A 21,783-nucleotide genomic window follows, 5' to 3' on the forward strand; every position below is an offset into this window, starting at 1 on the left:
GTGAATTCTATGGCAGGCCCGACTCCTAAGAGGGTTGAACAAAACCAGGGAGATCCAAAGTTTGACAACCTCTAACGCCAAAGTCACTACAGGACCAGTTAAAAATTAAACCCTAAGGCAAAATCTCTATGAATTCCAGTAAAACACTTGACACTGACGAAACAAGTTCAGATGAAGATCTCTGGTAGGTAACCAGTGGATCTGGGTGGAAAAAACAAATTAAAAGCAAAATCTAATAGGCAAAAAGGAGAAAATTGAAATTTTCTCAATTTTGACAGGGTACGCAGGCAACCTGTTTACACAGGTGCGGGTACGCTCTGTGCACATAGTCGCAGTGCGTACAAGTACGCACTGTGCTGAACTCAGAGGCTGCATACTTCTAGCAAAACTAAGAAAAACTAAAAACTAATTTAACCCTAAGCTAGCCCACCCAAACACACAGTCAAACAACCAAAACCCAGAAAGAAAAAGACTTTTCTCAGATCAAAGTTTCAGACAAAGGAAAAAACATTCACATCAATGGAGTTCCCCAGCGGAGTCGCCATTTTGTCATGCGGAAAGAGTCGATAGTGCGGACACAACCAACCTCCCTAGAAGCTTAAGGCTTTCTAGTGACAAACAAGACAATTAAGAGCAATCCTTTTCTAAATATGCATTTATCATACAAGAAATCAAGTGTTTAGATCCTACCTGTAACCCAACGCTGTTGTAGTAGTCCAGCCTCGTCGATCCGGATGAGCTCCTCCTTCTCTTCGAAACCTGCATTCACTAACAATCAAACAATTAAACAACACCTGAATATCTCATAAAACAAAACATATTTAACATACAGACCAAGGAGTATATGAAACAACTCATAAATAACAAATTGTTGATAAGAATGGACTTATTTATATTAATAGGAAACAAAAGAAACCATTACAACCTGAGCCTTGGTGTTGTGCAATTTCCTCCCAGGGTCCAGCAAGAGTTTTCCTTTACTTTGATCAGCTCACCCACTTCCAAATGAAACAAGAAAGGATGACAATCTCTCCTCACAAGCTTCTACAAGGAAGTCCTAATCTCAGTAGCATCTACCCTTAGGAATTTTCAGCTTTCAACCTCCCCTCCCTCTGGTCCAATGCATGTATTTATAGTGTTGTAGAGGAAGTTAATCAGGTCCACCATCAATGGGATAAGCCCCTCTTTTGGGTGGGTTAGCTCCCCTCTTGATGGGATAAGTTCCTCTTCTATAGGGATACATGAACCATCTGGAGGCGCTCCATACACGTCAAACAAGCTTCTAGAATGCTCTAGAAATGACCACAAGTAACTTTTTTATAGTGAAACTTGCGCTTATTGACCTTTACAGGAGTACGCACCCATTGCTTTACAGACAGAGCGTACAAGTACGCAGGTATTGTGAACTTGGGTTGCGTACCCGCAGGTAAGGCTGAGAGAAACTGCGTACCAGAGATAACTTGATTTTAAATGACTTTTCTCTCTTTCTTTGAGTTTGACATGGAAAGCAGAGGCATGAGACTTGCCAAGGAGGACAGTATGACAGTTGATGGAGCCATACAAACTGCAAATAGTCATGGTGACATTTTTTAGTGTAACAGGCATGACTTGTGGCATTCTACAATGCCATATAAGAGCCCTGTACACTATTTGCGGCTACATTTTTCTCCTCTTTTTATGGGGAAGTGTAATTTTGAGGGAAGTACAACAAGAATAAATAGAAGTATAATATGTGTAAACAAAGTATAAACATTTATAAATAAACTCTAGTCATAATAATATGAGTTACTAAGGTATAAATAGGATTATTATAAATAAGTAACTGATAACAGTATTAATAAAGATATATGAACTTTGATAAAATTATATGGTGACACTGAGAAAACATATTCATTTGTTGTTACAATCACGTTTTATATCCTTCATTTTATTAGTTTTATTAAAAAACATCATTTTGGCATTAAGACAAAAATATTACATGTGCCTCTCAAAGGCATGTGGGAACACAAAATGCCCATCAACACACTTGAAGATTGAAGATGTACATCTTTATTTCTTCATTTTCCTAAACAAACATTGAGCCTTCAGAATAAGAACATAGGAATTACTGAACTGCATTTTTCTTTTTAGAAGACATGGTCACTAAGAGGAACTAATGCTTTATGGACAAACATAGGGGCTGTACCATAAATGTTTTTGGCTGTTGTCCGTGTCTCCTTAAATACTATAGCAATGGTTCATTCTTTATTTAGTCCTAAAAATGTACCTAATATAAACATCACTTTCTTCAAGTTAACCTGCAAGTCTATTGTTTTCCCTGAAGATTTAACACAGTAGACATTGTCCTACAAACACATTCACCAACTCAACAAACAATGCAACTCATGAAAAAAGTAACTTGAAACCCTAAAGGCAAGTAAATCACCAAACTCATGAGGATATTCACATTTGCAAGGACAAACAAGCATCTCTGACTCATATAGACAGATCTAGCAGGTGCATGGATGAAAATGTATGAAAAACATTAAGCATGAAGACAGTCATATGTCAAACTTCTCAATGTAGATAAGTTGAGGGACAAAGAATTGTGGAAGTGAATAACAGTAAATTCCAAGAGGTGATATTGATGGATACTGTTATAATTTTGAAGCACAAATGAACATAGCTCAATATATGGTATAACACACAACTTGATTGCATTGATATATTGATCCATAGGATCATCTATATACAACTCAAAGCATAACTGACTTATATAAAATAAGGAAGACATGTCAACTTTGATCACTTCAAGTGTCTACATGTTTCTAACATTTTTCCCTCAATTTGTACACTAGTGGACTTGGTGGGGACCAACTTTAATAAGTCCAGTTGCCTGATCGAAAAATTATTGGACTTGTAGTGGATCTTCAACAATCAATAATTTTGCACCCATGGTCTCCCGAAGATCCAAGAATGTGATGTACCTACAATGTCAACACCCTCCTACTAGTGTAACTATTTGGATATTTAAGAGGTGGATATTTGGATATTTGTTGTGAGCAATAGGGTCAATGATGACTTGCATTACAATTTGAATGCCACAAAACATTATAGTCAATTATTGAAAAGGAAATTTTGAGCTCACCGATTAGTTCATCAATTTACATTGCCTCTACACTAGTGTCAATTGCACTTGATATTCAATTTTTGTTGTTAAAAGGTAGACCACCTTTTGGTTTTTAGAAGACTAGACTATGAGCCTGGATCCAAGGTGAAACACAAAATTAAGAGTTGATTTCTTGTGATCTACATCTCTAGCTGAATTCAAGTTGGTATAGTCAATTACACGGTTCCCATTCTTATTACGATGTTTTATACCAAGTTGATATGTAACCTTGATATAGTAGAAATTTTTCTTTGTGACCTTCAAGTGGCTCTCATTTAGATCCTACATGAACCTAGTAATCACATTAATAACAAACAATATATGAGGTTGATTGTAAATTAAATCAATTATATTGCTAACACATTCCCTGTCAGAGTGGCATTGCCTTAAGACAATTGCACTCCATAGTCAATGTCATCACTGATTAATATGGTGTACCACATGACTGATAATCTCCCATCTTGAACCTATGTCATAGTGCCATAACATATTTGTCTCGAGACAAAAATATACTATCATCAATTTGGAAGACTTGGATGCCTAGAAAGATATGTCATAGATCAAGGTTTGTGATTTCAAATACATCTATTATTTTTTTTCTTTCTAAGCCCACAAATAAGTCAATGCTACCTCCAATACTGACTAAATCATGAACATAGAGTACAACTATCAAAGTATCATCATTCATGCGTAAAACATAGGCATTGTGATATGATTTACAAAGAATGAAACCAAAGTCAAGAAATACATTATGGATCTTCTCATACCACATCCTCGGGGCTTGTTTCAAACCATATAATAATTCTTCAGTTAACACACAATAGTCACATCCTTACCTTGCAGCGACTTCATAAAGATAATAGATAATATTTTTAGTAAGACACTAAACTTGCGAAAGCTTCATAAAGAAAGGCAACAAGATTTTTGCAAATAACAAATTTTATTGATATCTAGAATGTACATATATGAGTATGAGGCTTGGTAATGTTACAAACTTCTAAAGATAGATTCCTATAGTTGCAACCACTTTAGGTTCTCACAGAGCTAAAATGTCTTTGTGCACAATGTTCTCATAACAATCTTTCCTATCAAACTCATTATTTTCTCTTGCTATATCTATTGATGCACCAAATGAGAGATGAAAGTTCTTATTCATAACATTCTTTCCAATTAGTTTTTACTAAGAAACATGTATCTGTTATTGATGATGATGGTTAACGTCCACTGAGACCAAATTGGTCTATCGGGCCTACAATTTTCTTAATTTTTACTTGTTTGGCTCCTCGTCTTTCTTGGCGAGATTGGTGTTGTAGCTTTCTTTCTTTTCTCTACGGTCTTCCAACTTCCTTTGTCTTGCATCTCCTTCATCTCTTCTGGTTCTTGGGACATTGGTGTCTTAGCTTTGCGATCTATAGTCGGAGAAGTTTGGTTCAGGAGATCTGCTTTGCTGTTAAATGAAGATTTATTTTCTGCGGTATTCAAATCCTCATAACTATTTATTTGTTGGGGCGGGCTTTCTCCTTGCTTGCTTTGAGAGTTGTTTCCTTCTTCCTTGATTTCTTGTGACTCAGATTTTTCTCTAGAATATTCTTCTTTGATGACAGTGTAGTGTTCTTTTTGTGCTCCTTCCCACCATGTAGATCTGTGGTGGTTTTTTCTAGCAAAATTTTTCTGAGAGGCTTTTGGGCAATTTTTGGCTAGATGCCCCGTCTCAAAGCACGATCGACATCTGAAGAGGACACTTTCATAATCAAGCTTCTGGTTCCACACATAGTCTTTACTTGTTAGGTTTATTTCAGCTAGGAATCCGGCGCTGAAATCCATTTCCACACAGATGCGTGCATAGGTGGTTCTTGCATATTCCTCTGTTTCTGGGCACCTACAGTAAAATTTCCCAATTGCATTTTCGATGGCTTTTAGCGAGGAGAGATTCCAGAGATGCAAGGGTAGGCTTGGCAATCTCACCCAAACTGGTGCTGAGGTTATCACCGCTGTAGAGGGATCGAATGATGGGTTCCATGGCTTCATGAATAGGCCTGATTTTTCCCAAAACCAAGGTTCGGAATCTAGAATACATTGTCTGCTTTCAGGATTTTCAAAATCTACTATAAAGAAACCTCTAGCACAGGGATAGATATTAATTTCATCAGAAATGATAGGTTTCCATACCTCCGAGATCCAATTGTGGAGTGCTATCAGCCGCGGCCAAAAACCATTGAACCGGCAAATTAGGGCACTTTCGGAGAACTTCAAAGCTTCATCGAGTGAGTCCTGGACCACTTGGATAGTGGGAGATGGGGCTTCACTCACGATATGGGCAGGAGATTGCCCTCCAGAGGCGGATGAGCCACCAGTTATTTTTGCGAAGCTCGGAGCCATATTTTATGCAGATCTGCACCAGATCGTGCCCACCACAGAGACGAGAAGATATCGAGCCACCGCAGATCTATCGAGCCACCGCAGATCTAGGGGCTTAAGAAATTTTAACGTGAAAAAGACAGCTGGAAAATACAACCTCGAGCCACCGCAGATCTGAAACCGCATAGACGAGAAGATATCGAGCCACCGCAGATCTATCGAGCCATCGCAGATCTAGGGGCTTAAGAAATTTTAACGTGAAAAAGACAGCTGGAAAATACAACCTCGAGCCACCGCAGATCTGAAGATATCGAGCCACCGATCTGAAGATGAGAAGATATACTGAGAGGGAGTTACATAAAATGATTCTCTCGGGCCGCAGATGAGCCGCAGAGAGCCGCAGAAGAACTCGACCCAAGAACTCGGGCCGTAGAGAGCCGCAGAGAGCAGAAGAACTCAGAAGAACTCGGGCCGCAGAAAGATACCCGCCGGAATATATTCTCAAACTAAAAGAGTATTAGTTACCACCTCCATGGAGCATATTGTATACCCTGTCTCTATTGTCTATTTCCTTTCGGGGATTAACTCGCGACCCTGCCTCGTACACTTCCTCCCCCACCACTTAATTTCCTCATTTCTACTTTGATTATGAAGACAAAAAAACTCAAAAATGAAGAATACTATACGCAGCCATGCCATTTATGGCTCTCATACCGCAGAAGCCTGATGGGCATTCAGATCTCTGCCAATCTGAAAGCTTCTCCCTATCTGATAAAGCTGGATGTGCAGAAGCTCAAAGATGGATCATCTGTAATGACAACTCCGGTGATGGATCATCTATCAGTAACTAAAGTAGTATCAATGATTTGTGAGGGTGTCTTGCGGACAATACGATATTTTGTCATCCCTTAAAGGTCCTTAGGACATGAGGGAACTTCATTGAATAGTTGTACTGGACTACAATACAAAGTGGAGCAAATGGCCCACAACGCTTCTTAACTATTATTTACACAATAGAGCATACGTGGCCTGGGACACTTTTACAAAATCTAGTAAGTGCTGGGAGCATCACATAGATAACCTCCCGGGGATCAAATCCTTCATCACTGACAATAGAATTCCATTTCCTCAATAAAGATGTATCAAGGAGCCATGCCAGGTAATAATTTAAATGTAATGTCATCGTCCCCATAGGAAGCTTATGACGGAGTCCGCTAAGCTAAAGTGGTTCCTGTAGGCTAAAGCAGTGAAATAATTAATAAGGGGACTTAAATTTGCCTAAGGAGGCTTTACTAAAAAAGGAGAAAGGATGATATTTCCTAAGCAAGTTGGATGTCACTTTAACTTTATAAAGTGGAGTATCATAAAGTGACTTTATACAAGTGAATTTAATAAAAAAGAAAAAGAAAATAATAAAGAGAGAAAAAGGAAAGTGAATTTATAAAGTGGAATATCATAAAGTGACTTTATAAAAGTGAATTTAATAAAAAGAAAGAAAATAATAAAGAGAGAAAAGGGAAGGTGAAGATGAAGAGACAAAAGGGAAGGCTTAGATGAAAATTGAGGAGACTCTAATTGATTAGTGCATTGTGTGAGTTTGAAGAGAGCTCTTGGAGAGAGTTGGAAGAGGAAGCTGAGGGCTTTGGAGCCTTAGCTTCCATAACAGACTTCAATGTTAGATTCCATAACAGACTTCAATGTTAGATTCCATAACAGACTTTAATGTTAGAACAAGACCCCTAGTCTAGCCAGTGGAGTTAAGTCGCTCGGATTTCACCGTAGAGCTTTAATGGAGAACGATATTTTTGAGAAATGTTGAGATATTCAAGATTTATCAATCATTTTTATATCTTTATATGATATTTTCCATTTCTTTTCACTGGTTGGAGATTTTCATGGAGAATGGAACATCAAAAGCAAATATGAGCCAATAGAGAGATTGTGTACCAGAGAAATAAATTCTCCAGCTTCTTGGGGCCCACGAATTATCTGAAGGAGCTTGCATATTTTATGAAAGCGAAGAGCCTCGCGTGACTAGATTTTCAAGGAAGTTATGGGAACGAGTTTCTATACACCAACGACACGATTTTTACCCTCTTAGTGAGTTGAGTTATTTCAATTTTATTATTGGGTATCGTCCATACCAAGCACGAGTTTTGCTGAAGAGAAAGGGGATGAGTTATCTAATACATTGTTGCTGGTTGGTCTGTTGGTATTCTGGGACAATTTTGCCATACTAGAAAGAGTTTGTCTCAGTTTAGATGCCATTATAGAGGTTAAGTGTGGCTATATATTCTTTTCACTGGGTCGAGTATCTGAGTCTATTTGTTGATTGTGGTAAGTGTGACTTACTGCTGGTGCGATATCAGTCAAGGGAATTGTTGATAAAGGGATGTGGACTTGTCCTGTAGCGAATCATGAACTAGCTGAAGCGTGGCACCTCTAGCAGCAACTTACACCACTACAAATATATTCATGCAATTATCCCATGTTTTCTCTCTCTGTATGTCCTGTAAAATTCAAGTTATTTGAGACTCAAGGGTGAACTGTTGTTACATATTTGCAATTTCTGGGTTTTCTATTTGATGGTTTTGTTCTCTATACAATGAACAACCTCCCTTTTGATAATATATACCGTGGCTAGTGCTTATTTTTGAATTTAAAATGAAATACCAATCCTGGTGATAGGCTGGGTTCTCTATAGGTGCATGTCACTGTGTATTTTTTTGGCACCTGTAAATATTTCTCACCTATAGAGGTGTATGTCAAACTGTTTGAAGAAAGAGACCACTAAAATTTTTATTTATAAACCCATAATTTTATTAGAAGTTTGAGGAAGTCCTAATTGGGAATTTTACATTAAAACACATATTGAAAGAAGAATCTTGCATTGCAGGAGGGACACCATTATTACAAAAAAGAATTACATCAAAAGAGAAATGCGAGGATGTAGGATAAAATGTCCTTCAACTAATGGTCTGACATCCATTTCAGATTCTTACCTACCATTCTATTTGATTTCAAAGCTTAGCCATGCACGGGTCATTCCTCCTATAGCCATATCCTATAAAACATCTATTATTATGGCATACTTGTCATTTGGTGTGTAATGTTGAGCTCTTGGGATTGGTTTTTTCATAACAAATTTTACACATGCAGACCAAGCCCAAGGACCTATGTCTGCACATTCACATGTGAATGTAATCTTTTGATAATCTTGGAAATATTCTTGTAATCTTCCCATGATGACCATGAATCAAAAGCACATATATTGATTTCTTCCTTCTGGGGATGATATTTTGTGTGAATTTAGGATTTTCTACAAAATGATGGAATACATCATTTTCTATGAAGTTATTTATAATCCTAGAAGTATGATTTCCTGACATTCCTGAGCTTTGATTATTGTAGTGTTGTAGTGGCTATAACCACCTTCAAAAATTTTGGCTCGCATGCAAATTTTAGAGCCTATCCTGGATCCTATGATTGATCGTTCCTTGGTCACTTATTGGTAAGCTAATAATATCGAGCCCCCTCCTCGATCTTAAGAGTTGTTCACATTCTCATCTTTATGCAACATGTGTCATCCTTTGGCATGTGGATTATCATTTGTCATGCAAAGGGAAGTTTGTTCTGCTTCAAGGGGAAATCTTTGTGCATATGGGTCATTCTCATCACATATATATGTTTCCCACTCACTTCACACACTCTTGTCATGAAGGTTGTTGCATCAAGCAAAGTATGTTTTATATGTTCTAGATGGTATATGTTGTATCACTAAGTGTTCAAGTGTGTGATCACAGTCAAAGTTCTATCACTGTTAAATCAGTTTCACCGCTCCCACACTTAGCCAGTTTCCCGAGCAACCTACCCTCATCCAACTTTCCGGAACTGCACACTTCGCTTCTGCAACCCTCAAGCTTTTTCCCTTGCCTTCATGAACTGCGAATGCACAGGAACCCCAACCTCCCCTGGCATCCAAAATTGCGTAGTGGTTTCCTCCAGTGTCCTTCCCTCAACTGAAACCCATTGTTTCCATAATCTGCGCTGTGTTGTCCCTCAACTGCCCACTCTATCTTGCAACTTAAAACTACGCAGATATGTTCTCTTGGGACCCCATCCCGTAGCAGTGCCTGCATCTCAAAACTGCGCAGTGTTGTCCCCAGCTGCCTAGTCTATCTTGCAACCTGAAACTGCGTAGAGGTGTCCTATTAGGACCCCATCCCGGATTATTGTTTTGCATTAAAAAATTACGCAGTGTTGTGCTCAACTGCCGAGTCTGCCTTTCATTCAGAAACTGCGCAAATGTGCCTCCTAGGGCCTCATTCTGGCAGCAGCCACTGCCTGCTGAAACTACACAGATCTATCTCTCAGTGATCACAAGGAAAGATGACATGCTAGATGAATCTCAAGGAGTTGAGGAGAAAAACCAAGGAATCGAGTTATGATAAAAGACTGGAACCACATGAAAACTCCGTTGGATTCATAACCATATGAAAGGTAAGTATGGTAAGTAAAGTACATATTTTTGAAGTACATATGGAAGTACTATTGATCATCGTCATATCATTTTGTCTTCAATGACATGCATGTTTGCAAACACTGAAATCCATTCCATGTGTTTCCTTTACATGTCTTGCTCCCTTTCGCGTGTTGGGCCAGCTGTCATCTTTGGCATATTGATTGCCGCACCATGCTTGTGATCTTGTTCTGGTGATTTTGAAGGATTTTCTTTGTGTGTTTGGGTTGTCTTATCTATATGTACACTTGTCGCACTCACACACAAATTTTTAAGAACTGTTGTGCAAGTGTCGTCACGATTGTCTAAAGGTCTATCCCAAGTGTCGCACTTGTTGCTTTAACCATTAGACAGTCCCACAGAGGGTCATACTTTGCTATTTTGTCCCGGTGGTTAGTGTCGCTGTGTTTTCAAAGTATGCTAAGTGTGTGATTACAATGTCGAGTCATCACAAGTTCACTTGCTTCTCACACTTAGCCATTTTCCTGAAAAATCTCTCGACGTAAAAACTTCACTTCCCAAACCCCGACTGAGCTGCCCTGCGTAGTCTCTGTTGAAGAAAAGGGTAACTAGGTTCGGTATTTGTCAATGTAATTTTTATCTTTGTACTTGTCAAGAAAAATAATTATTATTTTTTATAAATTATATGAATGAGTTTCTTGCTCATTCTATAGGTCTAGGAAAGTCAAAGAGTCAAAATTATATTGAAGAGCTCTTCTTGAGCATTTATGTAATGAACACGAGTCAACCTAGAGTCAAGCAACCCTCCACGACAAGCACCATCTTTCAAAGAAGAAGCCTGCAAACAGAGCGATCAAAAGACATCATGTCGGCATTAAAAATATTTTAAATAACTAAAAGATGACAAGTTGGTTCACCTGGATAAGTCGGCTCAAACTGGAGACATAACCACGATATATACCTAGCTGGGGTATCCGCAAAAGACAGGAAAAATTTCGGATATCTCTAAAATTTTCAGAGGTATAGTTTAGGACTTCAGATAGTACAGTAAGATAGAAAATCTCAGATAGCTCAGTGAAGACAGTATCTCAGACTTGTCTGAGATATCTCATAGAATCTCAGAAATGATGACAGAGCCTCCTCCTTGATGGCACAGTCTCGGTGAAGGAGAATATTTCATTGAAGTAAACCACAGTGGCATAAATAGTCTCGACATAAACATGATGGGAAGATACTCTATCTCAAGAGTGCAGTAATATGATCTCAATGAAGACACAATCATAAGACTATAATCTCAGTTAAGGGTGAAACCATGAGACAGTCATGATCTCGGTGAAGTTAAGAACAAACATTAGTCATCTATGTGGAAAACTCGTTGAAGATTTCGATAAAGCAGAAGTCCTGAAGCAGCTATGATGATGATCTCAATAGGAAAAAAGGAAGAGGATTGATTTCTTGGTCTTGGAGTGGCATAGAGGGTCAAGTATAATGGTCTTGGTGTTTGTCAATTGGAGAGGTTTTGGCCCTCGCAGAATGCCAAATTCTTGTGTTCTTGTCTCTTTGTTTTAGTAGCAGTTTGATGAAGTAAACACACACACTCATAATATGAAGAAGATCAAGATAAGATAAATAGTAAAAGCATTTCACAAATTATTATCAAGTTTAGAAGAATGTATTTAATGCTAACTTCCCTAGATTCTTTAACATGGTATCAGAGCTAAGGTGCTAAAGTCAAATGAAGGGCAACAAAAGAGACATACAATGATTTGTCTTCAAGAACATCAAAGAAGGTTGAAAGGATTAAGGGAGAAAGTATACAACAAGCAGTCTACAACAATCATGGAATATCAACTTCAGTAATTACAGTCATGCGCTCAACTCATGCTTAGTTTGATGGAGCATATCAGTGATCCTCACTTCTTTATCATTTAACTTTCTCCATGCCATAAAAGATAGTCTCAGGTATATAGATATGTATTGCAGAAGTAATCCAAGGAATACCTCTCATAATCCATGATTACATCACTATCTCAGTATAGTTATTACATCAAGGAAATTTCGATGATGAGGTAGTCTATCTATACAGTGCCACCCACAGTTTAGTTATATTATTCATATCAATATGCTTATCACAATATCAAATTTTGTCTATGATTATGATATCAATAGCATGGTGCTCGGATAGAACATAGTATCACTAACATGTCAACAATATGTTGAAGTCAAATTTACCTTAAAAATAAATTGGGAAGGTCGTGAAGCAGTCTCGGTGATGTCAAGACCACTGATGTCATGGTGCTAGAAGGCATCCAAGGAAGTTGTGATGAAAGGATACTAATGATGGGAAGCTCAAGCAAAAGAAGCATCAAGGTGAAGATCTCCTCTTCACACACCAAGTAAGTATCTTTCAATTTTATAATCAGATTTGGTTAAATGATTTCATGATTGCAAGGGGATTTATAAATCGGTTAGATAATCGAAAGTCCTTGCATAGAATAAGGAGGATTGTCATAATCCTCATAGAAAAGAGAAATCATTGATATCTATGAAAAGGTCTATGAAGGTCAAGCATTGTTTGAATCCATCAAGAGATTCATAGGATTCATATGATATCACTCAAAAGTCCTCTCATACCTAAATAGTAGAAGAGGAGACATAAAGAGAGATATATAAATGCTAGATATACTCTCGGAAATTAAAGTAAAGAAGGTCACTTAGACCTACACAATAGTAAAGGTATGAAAGAATGAAGGAATAAATTCATGCATATCTAGGAAAGATGATCAATTTTTGGTCTCTATGCTAGATAGAGAAAGACAAGTTGCAGTCTATAGTATTAAGGGATAAAATAATTCAACCATGTGCAGAGAGGAAAGGCAAGGTTGGTCCTCAAGCAAAGAAAAAAATAAGTATAGTTAAGATTCAATGCTATAAATTTTTTTTGGAAGCTCATATCACTGAAAGATGGAGGAAGCTAAAGAAAAGGGCCAAGGAAAGAGGGAGTATCAAATCTCTCCTATGAGTAAGATAGTATCCCTCACAAAAGGATCCTATCATAAGCCCCTATATCTTGTGTTATAAGATATGACAATGATAATAAGATGCATCATGGAATCATGGAAGCATTAGAAACAAGATATTGTGACATCACCATGAGAATAATAAAGGAAAAAATCCATGGAAGACAAACATGTAGGGTATATAGCTCTTGGGAACCGCAGTGAACATTGGAGAAAAGAAAGGAGTCATCTAAGGCTCATCATACATCAAGTCAAAAAGGAAACATCTGCCAATTGGGGATATACAAGATCCTCAAAATTCTCTAATGGAATCGTCATCGAAGGGTTCTCTAATATAGAGAGGAAGTAAGAATTTCAACAAGAATTCGAACCTATGGAATCCATGAGATAATGATGTGATGACATAAAGAAGATCAAGGGATTGAAGATCTCTTCAATCAAGGAAGCTGCTAGAAGAAGCCTCGATGAACTAAAGGTAAAATAAGGTATGTATGTTTGTGTTTAATATTATAATGACATGTCATGTAGTTGCAGGTAACATGGATCAAGCATTGTTTCAATCCATCAAGAGATTCATAGGATTCATATGATATCACTCAAAGTCCTCTCATACCTAAACAGCAGAAGAGGAGACATAAAGAGATAATATGAAATGCTAGATATACTCTCGGAAATTAAAGTAAAGAATGTCAATTAGACCTAAACAATAGTAAAGGTATCAAAGAATGAAGGAATAACTTCATGCATATCTAGGAAAGATGATCAATTTTTGGTCTCTATGCTAGATAGAGAAAAACAAGTTGCAGTCTATAGTATTAAAGTATAAAATAATTCAACCATGTGCAGAAAGGAAAGGCAAGGTTGGTCCTCAAGCAAAGACAAAAATAAGTATAGTTAAGATTCAATGCTATAAAAAGATTTTGGAAGCTCATATCACTGAAAGATGGAGGAAGCTAAAGAAAAGGGCCAAGGAAAGAGGGAGATATACAAGATCCAGTTGGGGATATACAAGATCCTCAAAATTCTCTGATGGAATCCTCATCGAAGGGTTCTCTAATATAGAGAGGAAGTAAGTGTTTCAACAAGAATTCCAACCTATGGAATGCATGAGATAATGATGTGATGACATGAAGTATATGAAGGGATTGAGGATCTCTTCCATCAAGGAAGTACAAAGAATACCCCATACATCAAGAATGTATATGAACACAACATCCATGAGAAGTGATATATTGTGATTCCTAGCCAAAGAGACCTTAAGGTATTTTATGAGACCTTCCACTTCCATGGGCTTAGAGTTAAAACCACTCACCTTTCTATATGCTCGCATGATGTTGAGACTCAATTGATTCATGACTTTCAAAAGCATGATGTCTTCAGAAGCCCCTGAGTATAACATACAATTATGTAATAGAAGTTTGTTGATAGCGAAAGTGAGCATAAATGGCTCACACCCAGGGTTTCGATCATGAATATGAATGTTTTGCAAGTCTTCGGGCAATTCTTCCTCTTCAAAACCTAGGGATTTCTTAATTTTTTGTTGTTGTTAAATAAGTTTCGCAATCTCTTTCAAATGTACGGGTATAGTTATTTTCCCTATAGTAGTCTCTATGTCAACGTTAAGTCAAATTTCTTTACCCTTCTCTTTCTTCTTGAGGCTCTCTTTCCTTGGGGGATCTTTTTTCAAATTGGCTTTAGTTTTGGGATCCTTTTTATGAGGGATTTTAGGGAGAGTTTCTTTAGGAGGGGCTTGCCTGGGAAATGAGTCATCTTTAATAGGTTCCTTAGAGATTGTGGGGTCCTCATTATTGTCTTTTCATGAATATTGAACCCCTTTGAATCTTCCATTATCATCAACATTAAGAATGGGTTCCTCCTTTTCTTCTTTAATGTTGACCTCGCTAATGGGAGGATATGTGTATGAACCTCCCAACAAAATGTTGAAGACATCAGATTCTACGAGGTTAGCTTGCTCATCTACTTCTTCATCATCACTCTTGTTCTTTTTCACTGTGCTCATCTTCAGAAGATGAAGAATGCTCCACTACATTAGTTGGAGACAAAGTGTTTGGGACTCGGGATGAGCTTCACTTATCTTCTTCATTTTTATTCTTAAGAAAAGGTTTTCCTTCTGGTATGTAACTAGATTTTTGGGCCCTTTCCAAGGCAGTGATTTTGTTCATGATGACCCTATCACGTGAGTTGAATTCTTCACTAAGACTTTCCATTTTATTAAGGATGGCCAGAAGGGTTTCTTAATGTTGATCTTTGGATTTTTCCTTCTTGAGCTCGACTTTGGCTCTAGGGTGGTCATTGGCTCGAGGGTGGTCCATTGCTATTTCTTTAGCTTCTGCCAATGTGGAAGGTTTCTTGTCTCTTAATGCATAAGTTAGGTGGACACCCATAAATTTTATGAATTTCTTAAGGATGTTGGCATCAACGGGTTTTAAATGATCATGGATGTCCTTGACTACCCTATCAAACTTTTGAATGAATTCCCATATGTCTTCCCTTCCCCTAGTTATTTGATAATCTTTTTCAATGTTAAAGGTTCCTTGGGCATTGCATGACCATCTTTTCATGAATAGGTCCTCAAAGTCATCAGAATATTCTATGCATGCTTGGGGAAGACTAAGGTACCATTCTCTCGCTTGTCCTTCAAGTGATAAAGAAAAAAGCATAAGGAGCCTACCTTTTGGAAACATTTTTGGTGGTCTTTAGTGGCAGATTGGTTCGGGTCAGTGGCATATATTCCTAAAGTACACATCCGAGATTTGTAAGGAAAGTAAAGTTTTGAAATATCCAAAGTTCTCTGAGGCAGAAACAATAATGTGAAATATGAGTTTCCCGAGCTTTGAAGAGACAAGTTTCAAAGGGAGGCCCTGTAGGGGAGCACCTGATCTGTAAACTTCTATGGATAGTTCACTAGACAGTTTGTCACAACAGATTTGATAATATTATATTAAAACTTTGAAAAGTATACACTATTACAGTTTATTAAACTTTAATATATGTGGATTTAATTGTAATTAGTGCATGCATACGAATGGAAATTATGCAGAAAAGTAGAGAATGAAAAAATAAGCATAGAAACACACAAGACGCAAGATATGCTCTCTGGGAAAACCTTTCGGGAGAAAACCTAGCTGGAAGGTGAGGTCACTTTGCTCTCTTTCTTTGTCTAGAAATATGGTTGCAGGTACAAAGAAGTAATTTCTGTGGCTTGTGGGCTACTACGGTGCACAAATCTTCTCTAGGTGATCTACCTCCTATCTCTTTTGGCTATCTTTTCTCAGCTATGGAACAAAATTCTCTCGAAAGAATGGAATGCCTCTTCCTCCTAGTGGCCTGGTTATAACACAACCCGATAACCTACTAATGATTAATTTTGACTACATCAACTCTTAACTAGAGTTACAATATAGAATCTTATAGAATATTTTACATCAAAAAAATGTGGCTGGCCCATTTTCCATAAATAATGGGAGTTGATGCGGCATCCTCCCGAGCTATAGGTGTGAAAAATAGGAAGGTCAACTTCTGAGTGGCATAAATTTTGCATACAAACTCCAATTGACGTGCTTATTGCACCATTGGAAAAGTATCTATGTATAGAATAACATGAAAAGGCTCTGTGCTAAAGACACAATGGTTTACACCCAAAATTTTTTGTTTGATTCCTCAAAATTCTCCCAACAGGTTTCAGACCCCGTTTTGCCAAACTAGGTTTCACCAGTAAAAGAGGTCCCATGAGCCGTTTCCTTCACTTTTCCCACTCTAAATGCATTAATATAGATGAAAAAAATATAATAACCCAAGGCATATCACACCTCCCCATTTTGGGAGGCTTTTGGTCCCCAAAACATTTTACGAAATGAGGTGAGGAAAAATTTCCTCCACCTTCTCTCTGGTGTACCATTTAGCTTTGCCTTGAAGTTGTCCCTTCAAAATAATCTGCCAAAGGTCATGCTGCCCATGTCTTGTAGTTCTGGAATTCTTCTCCAAAATTGTATCTTTGGTCAACTCTACCTGAATGTCTGGTGCCAAATCCTCCACATAATGTAGGACTTGTTCCTCTTCTTGATCTAGCATGGAAGGGTCATAGAGTTTCAAATTCTCTACATTCACAACTGAATACATGCACATATATGGTGGTAAACTAAGTTAATAGGAATTATCACCCACCTTTTCCAGTATCTCAAAGGGACCATACCTTAAAGCCTTGATTTTCTTACCAGGCCCTTGCAACCTCTGCTTGTTCAACTTTCGCCATACGCTGTCTCCCACCTTGAATGATTCCTCTGTTCTGTGTTGATCATGCCTGGCCTTATACTTCTCCTGTGACTTCTACAATGTTTCCTATACCTATAGATCGATATGCCCAATCTTCTCTATAAATTTTTCAGCCCTCAAAACATCTCCTGTAAGATCTTCCCTCACTCCTCCTTGCTGCCCATATGCAATATGCAAAGGTGAAGGTGGGAAATATCCAAAACAAGTCTCAAATGGGGACTTTCCTATTGAAGTCTGGACTACTTTGTTATAAGAGTGGTGTATATTTATTATATTTTCATCCCAGGTATTTGGATTCTTTTAGTTGTATCCCCTCAGAAGCTGCACCAAAGTCCTATTAGCTACTTCTGTCTACCCATCTGTCTGTGGATGGAATGTCGTAGATCTCTTGAACTTTGTGTCCCTCTTCTCCCATAATGTAGTCTAGAATGCACTGATAAATCTTGTGTCCCTATCTGAAATTATGCTCCTTGGTATCCAAAGTGCACCCAGACCTGTCCAAAGAACAATTTTGTTGCTTCTTGTCTGTGGATGGTCTTTTTACAAGGCATAAGAACACACATCTTGCTGAACTTGTCAACTACCACGAATAGGTAGTCATGTCCCTTCCTGGTTGTTGGTAAACCTCCCTCAAAGTCCATGGAAATTCTTTCCTAAGGACGAGTATGTACAACTAAGGAATGATATAGAAAAGCAGAATTAATGAATTAACTTCCTACACTATGCATGAGGAAAGTTGCTGAAAGGAATGAAAGCATGGATGAGATATACTGCAGAAATGGAGATGAAAAAGATGAAAATGGAAATCTACCTTACAAAACTAACCAAATACTAATTTAAAGACATCAAACTCCAAAGCTCATAAGAGAACTAGAAATCTGTGTTTTTGGGGCTGCTTAAGGGTCCCTTCCTCAAGTCATGATCCCAGAGGGAGAAAGTGAGGCCGAGACACCTGCTGTCAACCTTATGATGATCCTTTTTTCCCTGCTAAATTGCTACTAAAGTAAGGCACAAATGGAAGCAAACTAATAAACAACCAATCTAAACTACACTACTTGTAATGGAAATGCATCTAAAAATCAAATTAACAATGAAGCTATGAAACTAAACTAAACATACATATACAAGAAAGAGGAGCCTTGGTTGCTAGGGTTGGTCCCTAACCCAAGAGCTTCAGCCCTCTGAGTTAACTCAGTGATGGCTCAAAACAAAACTCATTCTTATTACCAAAACAACAAATTACATCAATAGAACTTTCACAAGTATTGCAGCTCGAAAATAGCTTAGAGTTTTACAATAAAAATCCGAATCCTACTGAGGTCCTAGGCCTCTCTACTTATACAACTGAAGTCCCCAACGACTTCCTTAAAATTAGGGAGGCTCAGCTCCCAAACTCGAGATAAACTGGTGCTTTGTCTCTCACTTGCTCGATTGCCTTCTAATCCTCATGATTTGGCTGTTTGCACTCCGAGCTGATGTGATGAATGGAGAAATATTTGAATGGAGGAGTAGTAAATGAGGAGGATTTACCTCCTATAATCCCTCTCCCTTGTCCCATTCGAGTTTTGACCTTAATCTTTGCCAAAATTCCTTGATTTTCTCCTTTAATCCTGCATTCAATGCATATTAGTCCATTAAGCATAATATCCAACTCTAACTCACCTCATAAACAAAATATAATAAAAAACATGTAATAAGTTATGATAAAAGTTGGTTTGACTAAGATAGGAGGTGAATTAAGACCCATATAATTACCCAATGGTGAGGCTCATCATCACCCCCTGCTGAAGGTGTTGCTCATCCTCTGAGCACCTTAATCAATATCCATATCCTTCGTGACTCTAGTGGCCTCTATGACATCCCATTCCTCTACTGTGGTCTCCTCCTCTTGTTCATAGAAGCCTGCTTTCTTTTCTACCTCCTCCCACTACCTCTTTTCTTCTTCTTCCTTTCTCTCTTCTAGCATCCCTAAGAGTAGTGGTGGACTGAGTTTTAGGACAATCCAATTGACATTCAACCTTTGCATAGATTTCTTACACATGGGTGTCCTATTTAGTGCCTCTCTCAACCTTTGAGGAGAGTGATACTCTCTTATCTTCAAGCTGTATGGCAGTGTGTTCCATCTCCTCAGTTAAGCATGTATGCTATCTTCTCCTAACAACTTGAACATGTCCTCAAAATGTGAAATTGCTTGCTCTTGGGCAACAAGATATCTAGGTGCAAGCTGAGGATCATTTGCAATCAAATTATGGGTACTGATGAGGGCCATGGGATTTGATTGTTCAGCTCTGATCATAAGAGGTTTAGTTTTCTCTCTTGCCAATATCCTTTTCACCTCTGCAGCCCTTGACTCCTCATGGTTCATCCATGATGCCAAAGCCATCAATTGTAAATCTCCTAGCTTGGTATTAGGGTCCCATACATTAATGTATGTTAGGGCCATGTTGTGCAAATAAAACTCAGCCATCTTGGCCCTATCTTCTAGTGTGCTATGATCAAAAAGATTAATGAACTGCCTGTAGTCCTAAAATGGCATGGTGCCTCTTTGTGCTAGGGTCTTGATCTGGAACTGCAACCATTGTTCTTTGAGGTATAGGGCATAGGATTTAGCTGGCATCCTACACTGGATCGCTTCCAAAGAGAGATTGGCCATGCATGCCAATTGATTCTCTCTTTCCTACATCTATCCTCTCAACCATGCATTTTCTGCCTCTATTTGATTTCTCATTATGGCCTCGCTGTCTCTCAAGCCACTTAGCTCTCTGCCCATCTCCTTGAGTTTCTCCTCCATGTGCCCAATGTCTCCCACTCCCTTTGATTTGGCGATTTGCATCCATCAGTGAGTTCTGGCCCTCTCCTTCTCAAGCTCGAAGAACAGTGGGATAACAAATTTTTGAGGTATGACCCTGCCTCCTTCAATAAACCTGTAGTAGGATTCCGGGTTAGGTTGGGGGTTGTGTTCTTTTGTCTCTGGGTTCTCTTATTTAGTTTCTTGTTGCTCCCCTACCTCCCTTTCCAATTTTTGTGCCTCCTGTAGGTTCAATAGAGTATCCTATAGGACTTCTTCTACTTCCTATAGATTCTGCTGTGTATCTTGTAGGATTCCTGTGCATGATCCTGTAGGAATTCTTGTGCAATCCTGTAGGAATTCATGTACAATCCTATAGGAATTCCTGTGCAATCCTGTAGGAATTACTGTGTAGTAAAATGATGGAGTTTTGCTTCTGGTAGGTTGCCTGGGTATGAGAGCGACCTGTGAGAGTGAGCTTTGAGGAAGTAAATGCATGAATGCATGGGGACGATGATTATTTCCTCTTATGGTTATTCAGGGTGAGGTGGTGTGCTGGAAGCAAAGGTACGTTTCCATTTTTGGATCGTTGGTCCCCACTACCACCTCATCAATCCCCACTCTTTGTAATTATCTCCCACCTTATGCATCCATAGTTTTAACTGCTTTTGTCCTTCTCCCTCTCTGTCTTTGAGTTGACTGCTACCATGTGTGAGAGGACACCCTGTTGTGTATGTGTTGACTGAACGAAGGTGACCAAGTTAACTGGCGACCTTTTCTCTTATAAACCAACTTACTTGTAACCCTTACTTTTTTTAGACTACATGATCCATATGAGAGAGCGAGCGGGATACTTACCTTTGGTTCCAATGCTTTGCTACAGTTGTCGAAGACCAGAGGTGCTGCTATGTGTATTGGCTGCATGATATTCTTTTTCCTCCTCTTGTTGTTTCCTAATGACTCCTTTGTTTGTGCAGGTACCTGTGGTTGAAGATGGTGGTGTTGCTGTTGCTTTGGAGCTCCTGGATCATCATGCTGGAGGCTTGCTGCTGTTATGATTGGTATTCTGTGGGATAGGCTGCTACAGGATTTCCTACAGGATGTCCTGTAGCTGCTTCTCCCTCAGAACTCTTAATCATACTTTTTTCTGGGGTTGTGAGGATGGTGACATGGATGGAGAGAAAGAATAGGAGTGTGGAGAACAAGGAATACTCAGGTGATGCTCTCTATTCCTCCCTGTTTCCCTTCTTTTCAAAGACTGAAAAAAATACTCTTGAAACTGATTTTGTTTTTAATGGTGAGTGCAGGGGTGATGATGGTGGACAAGGTATGGTGATTGAATGATGAAGGGGGTGAATTTTATTGGCATAGAAAGTCATTCATTTTCCTTATGACTACCTCTTGTAGGATTTTTGGGTGACTGTAATTTCTACAGGATCATCCTGTAGGTTTTCAGGGGATCCTATAGAAAACACATTCCCTTTGTAATCTGAAGCAACAGAGTGGAAAAAAATGACAGAAATGGTGGAGGAATGAATAGTAATGAGTGGAAAAATAAAGATGTGAGTTACAAGGGGTCTCTTTGAGATCCTCCTTTTCTCCTTGACGGTCCTTCTTGATGACCTGCAAATGGAAATTTCATGATTTTAATTTTTTTTTTTGGAAACAACTACGCTGCCTTTGAGAGGTTTTCACC

The 21,783-nt window shown here is 38.4% G+C and overlaps 1 protein-coding gene across 1 annotated transcript in view; it reads left to right on the forward strand.

Annotated features, from left to right (window-relative positions):
• The window catches only part of LOC149224359 (SEC12-like protein 2), a 163,823-nt gene extending 142,678 nt beyond the window's left edge, over positions 1-21,145 (forward strand). The window contains exon 9 of the mRNA XM_089388165.1: positions 21,065-21,145. Coding sequence (XP_089244291.1) covers positions 21,065-21,145 — 81 coding nt within the window. The remainder of the gene's footprint in view (positions 1-21,064) is intronic.
• The last annotated feature ends 638 nt before the right edge of the window (positions 21,146-21,783 follow it).

Source organism: Pinus tabuliformis, chromosome Q (genome assembly GCF_031772625.1).
Source record: "Pinus tabuliformis cultivar Carrire ecotype Pingquan chromosome Q, CPIR1, whole genome shotgun sequence".
Classification (NCBI taxonomy): domain Eukaryota; kingdom Viridiplantae; phylum Streptophyta; class Pinopsida; order Pinales; family Pinaceae; genus Pinus; species Pinus tabuliformis.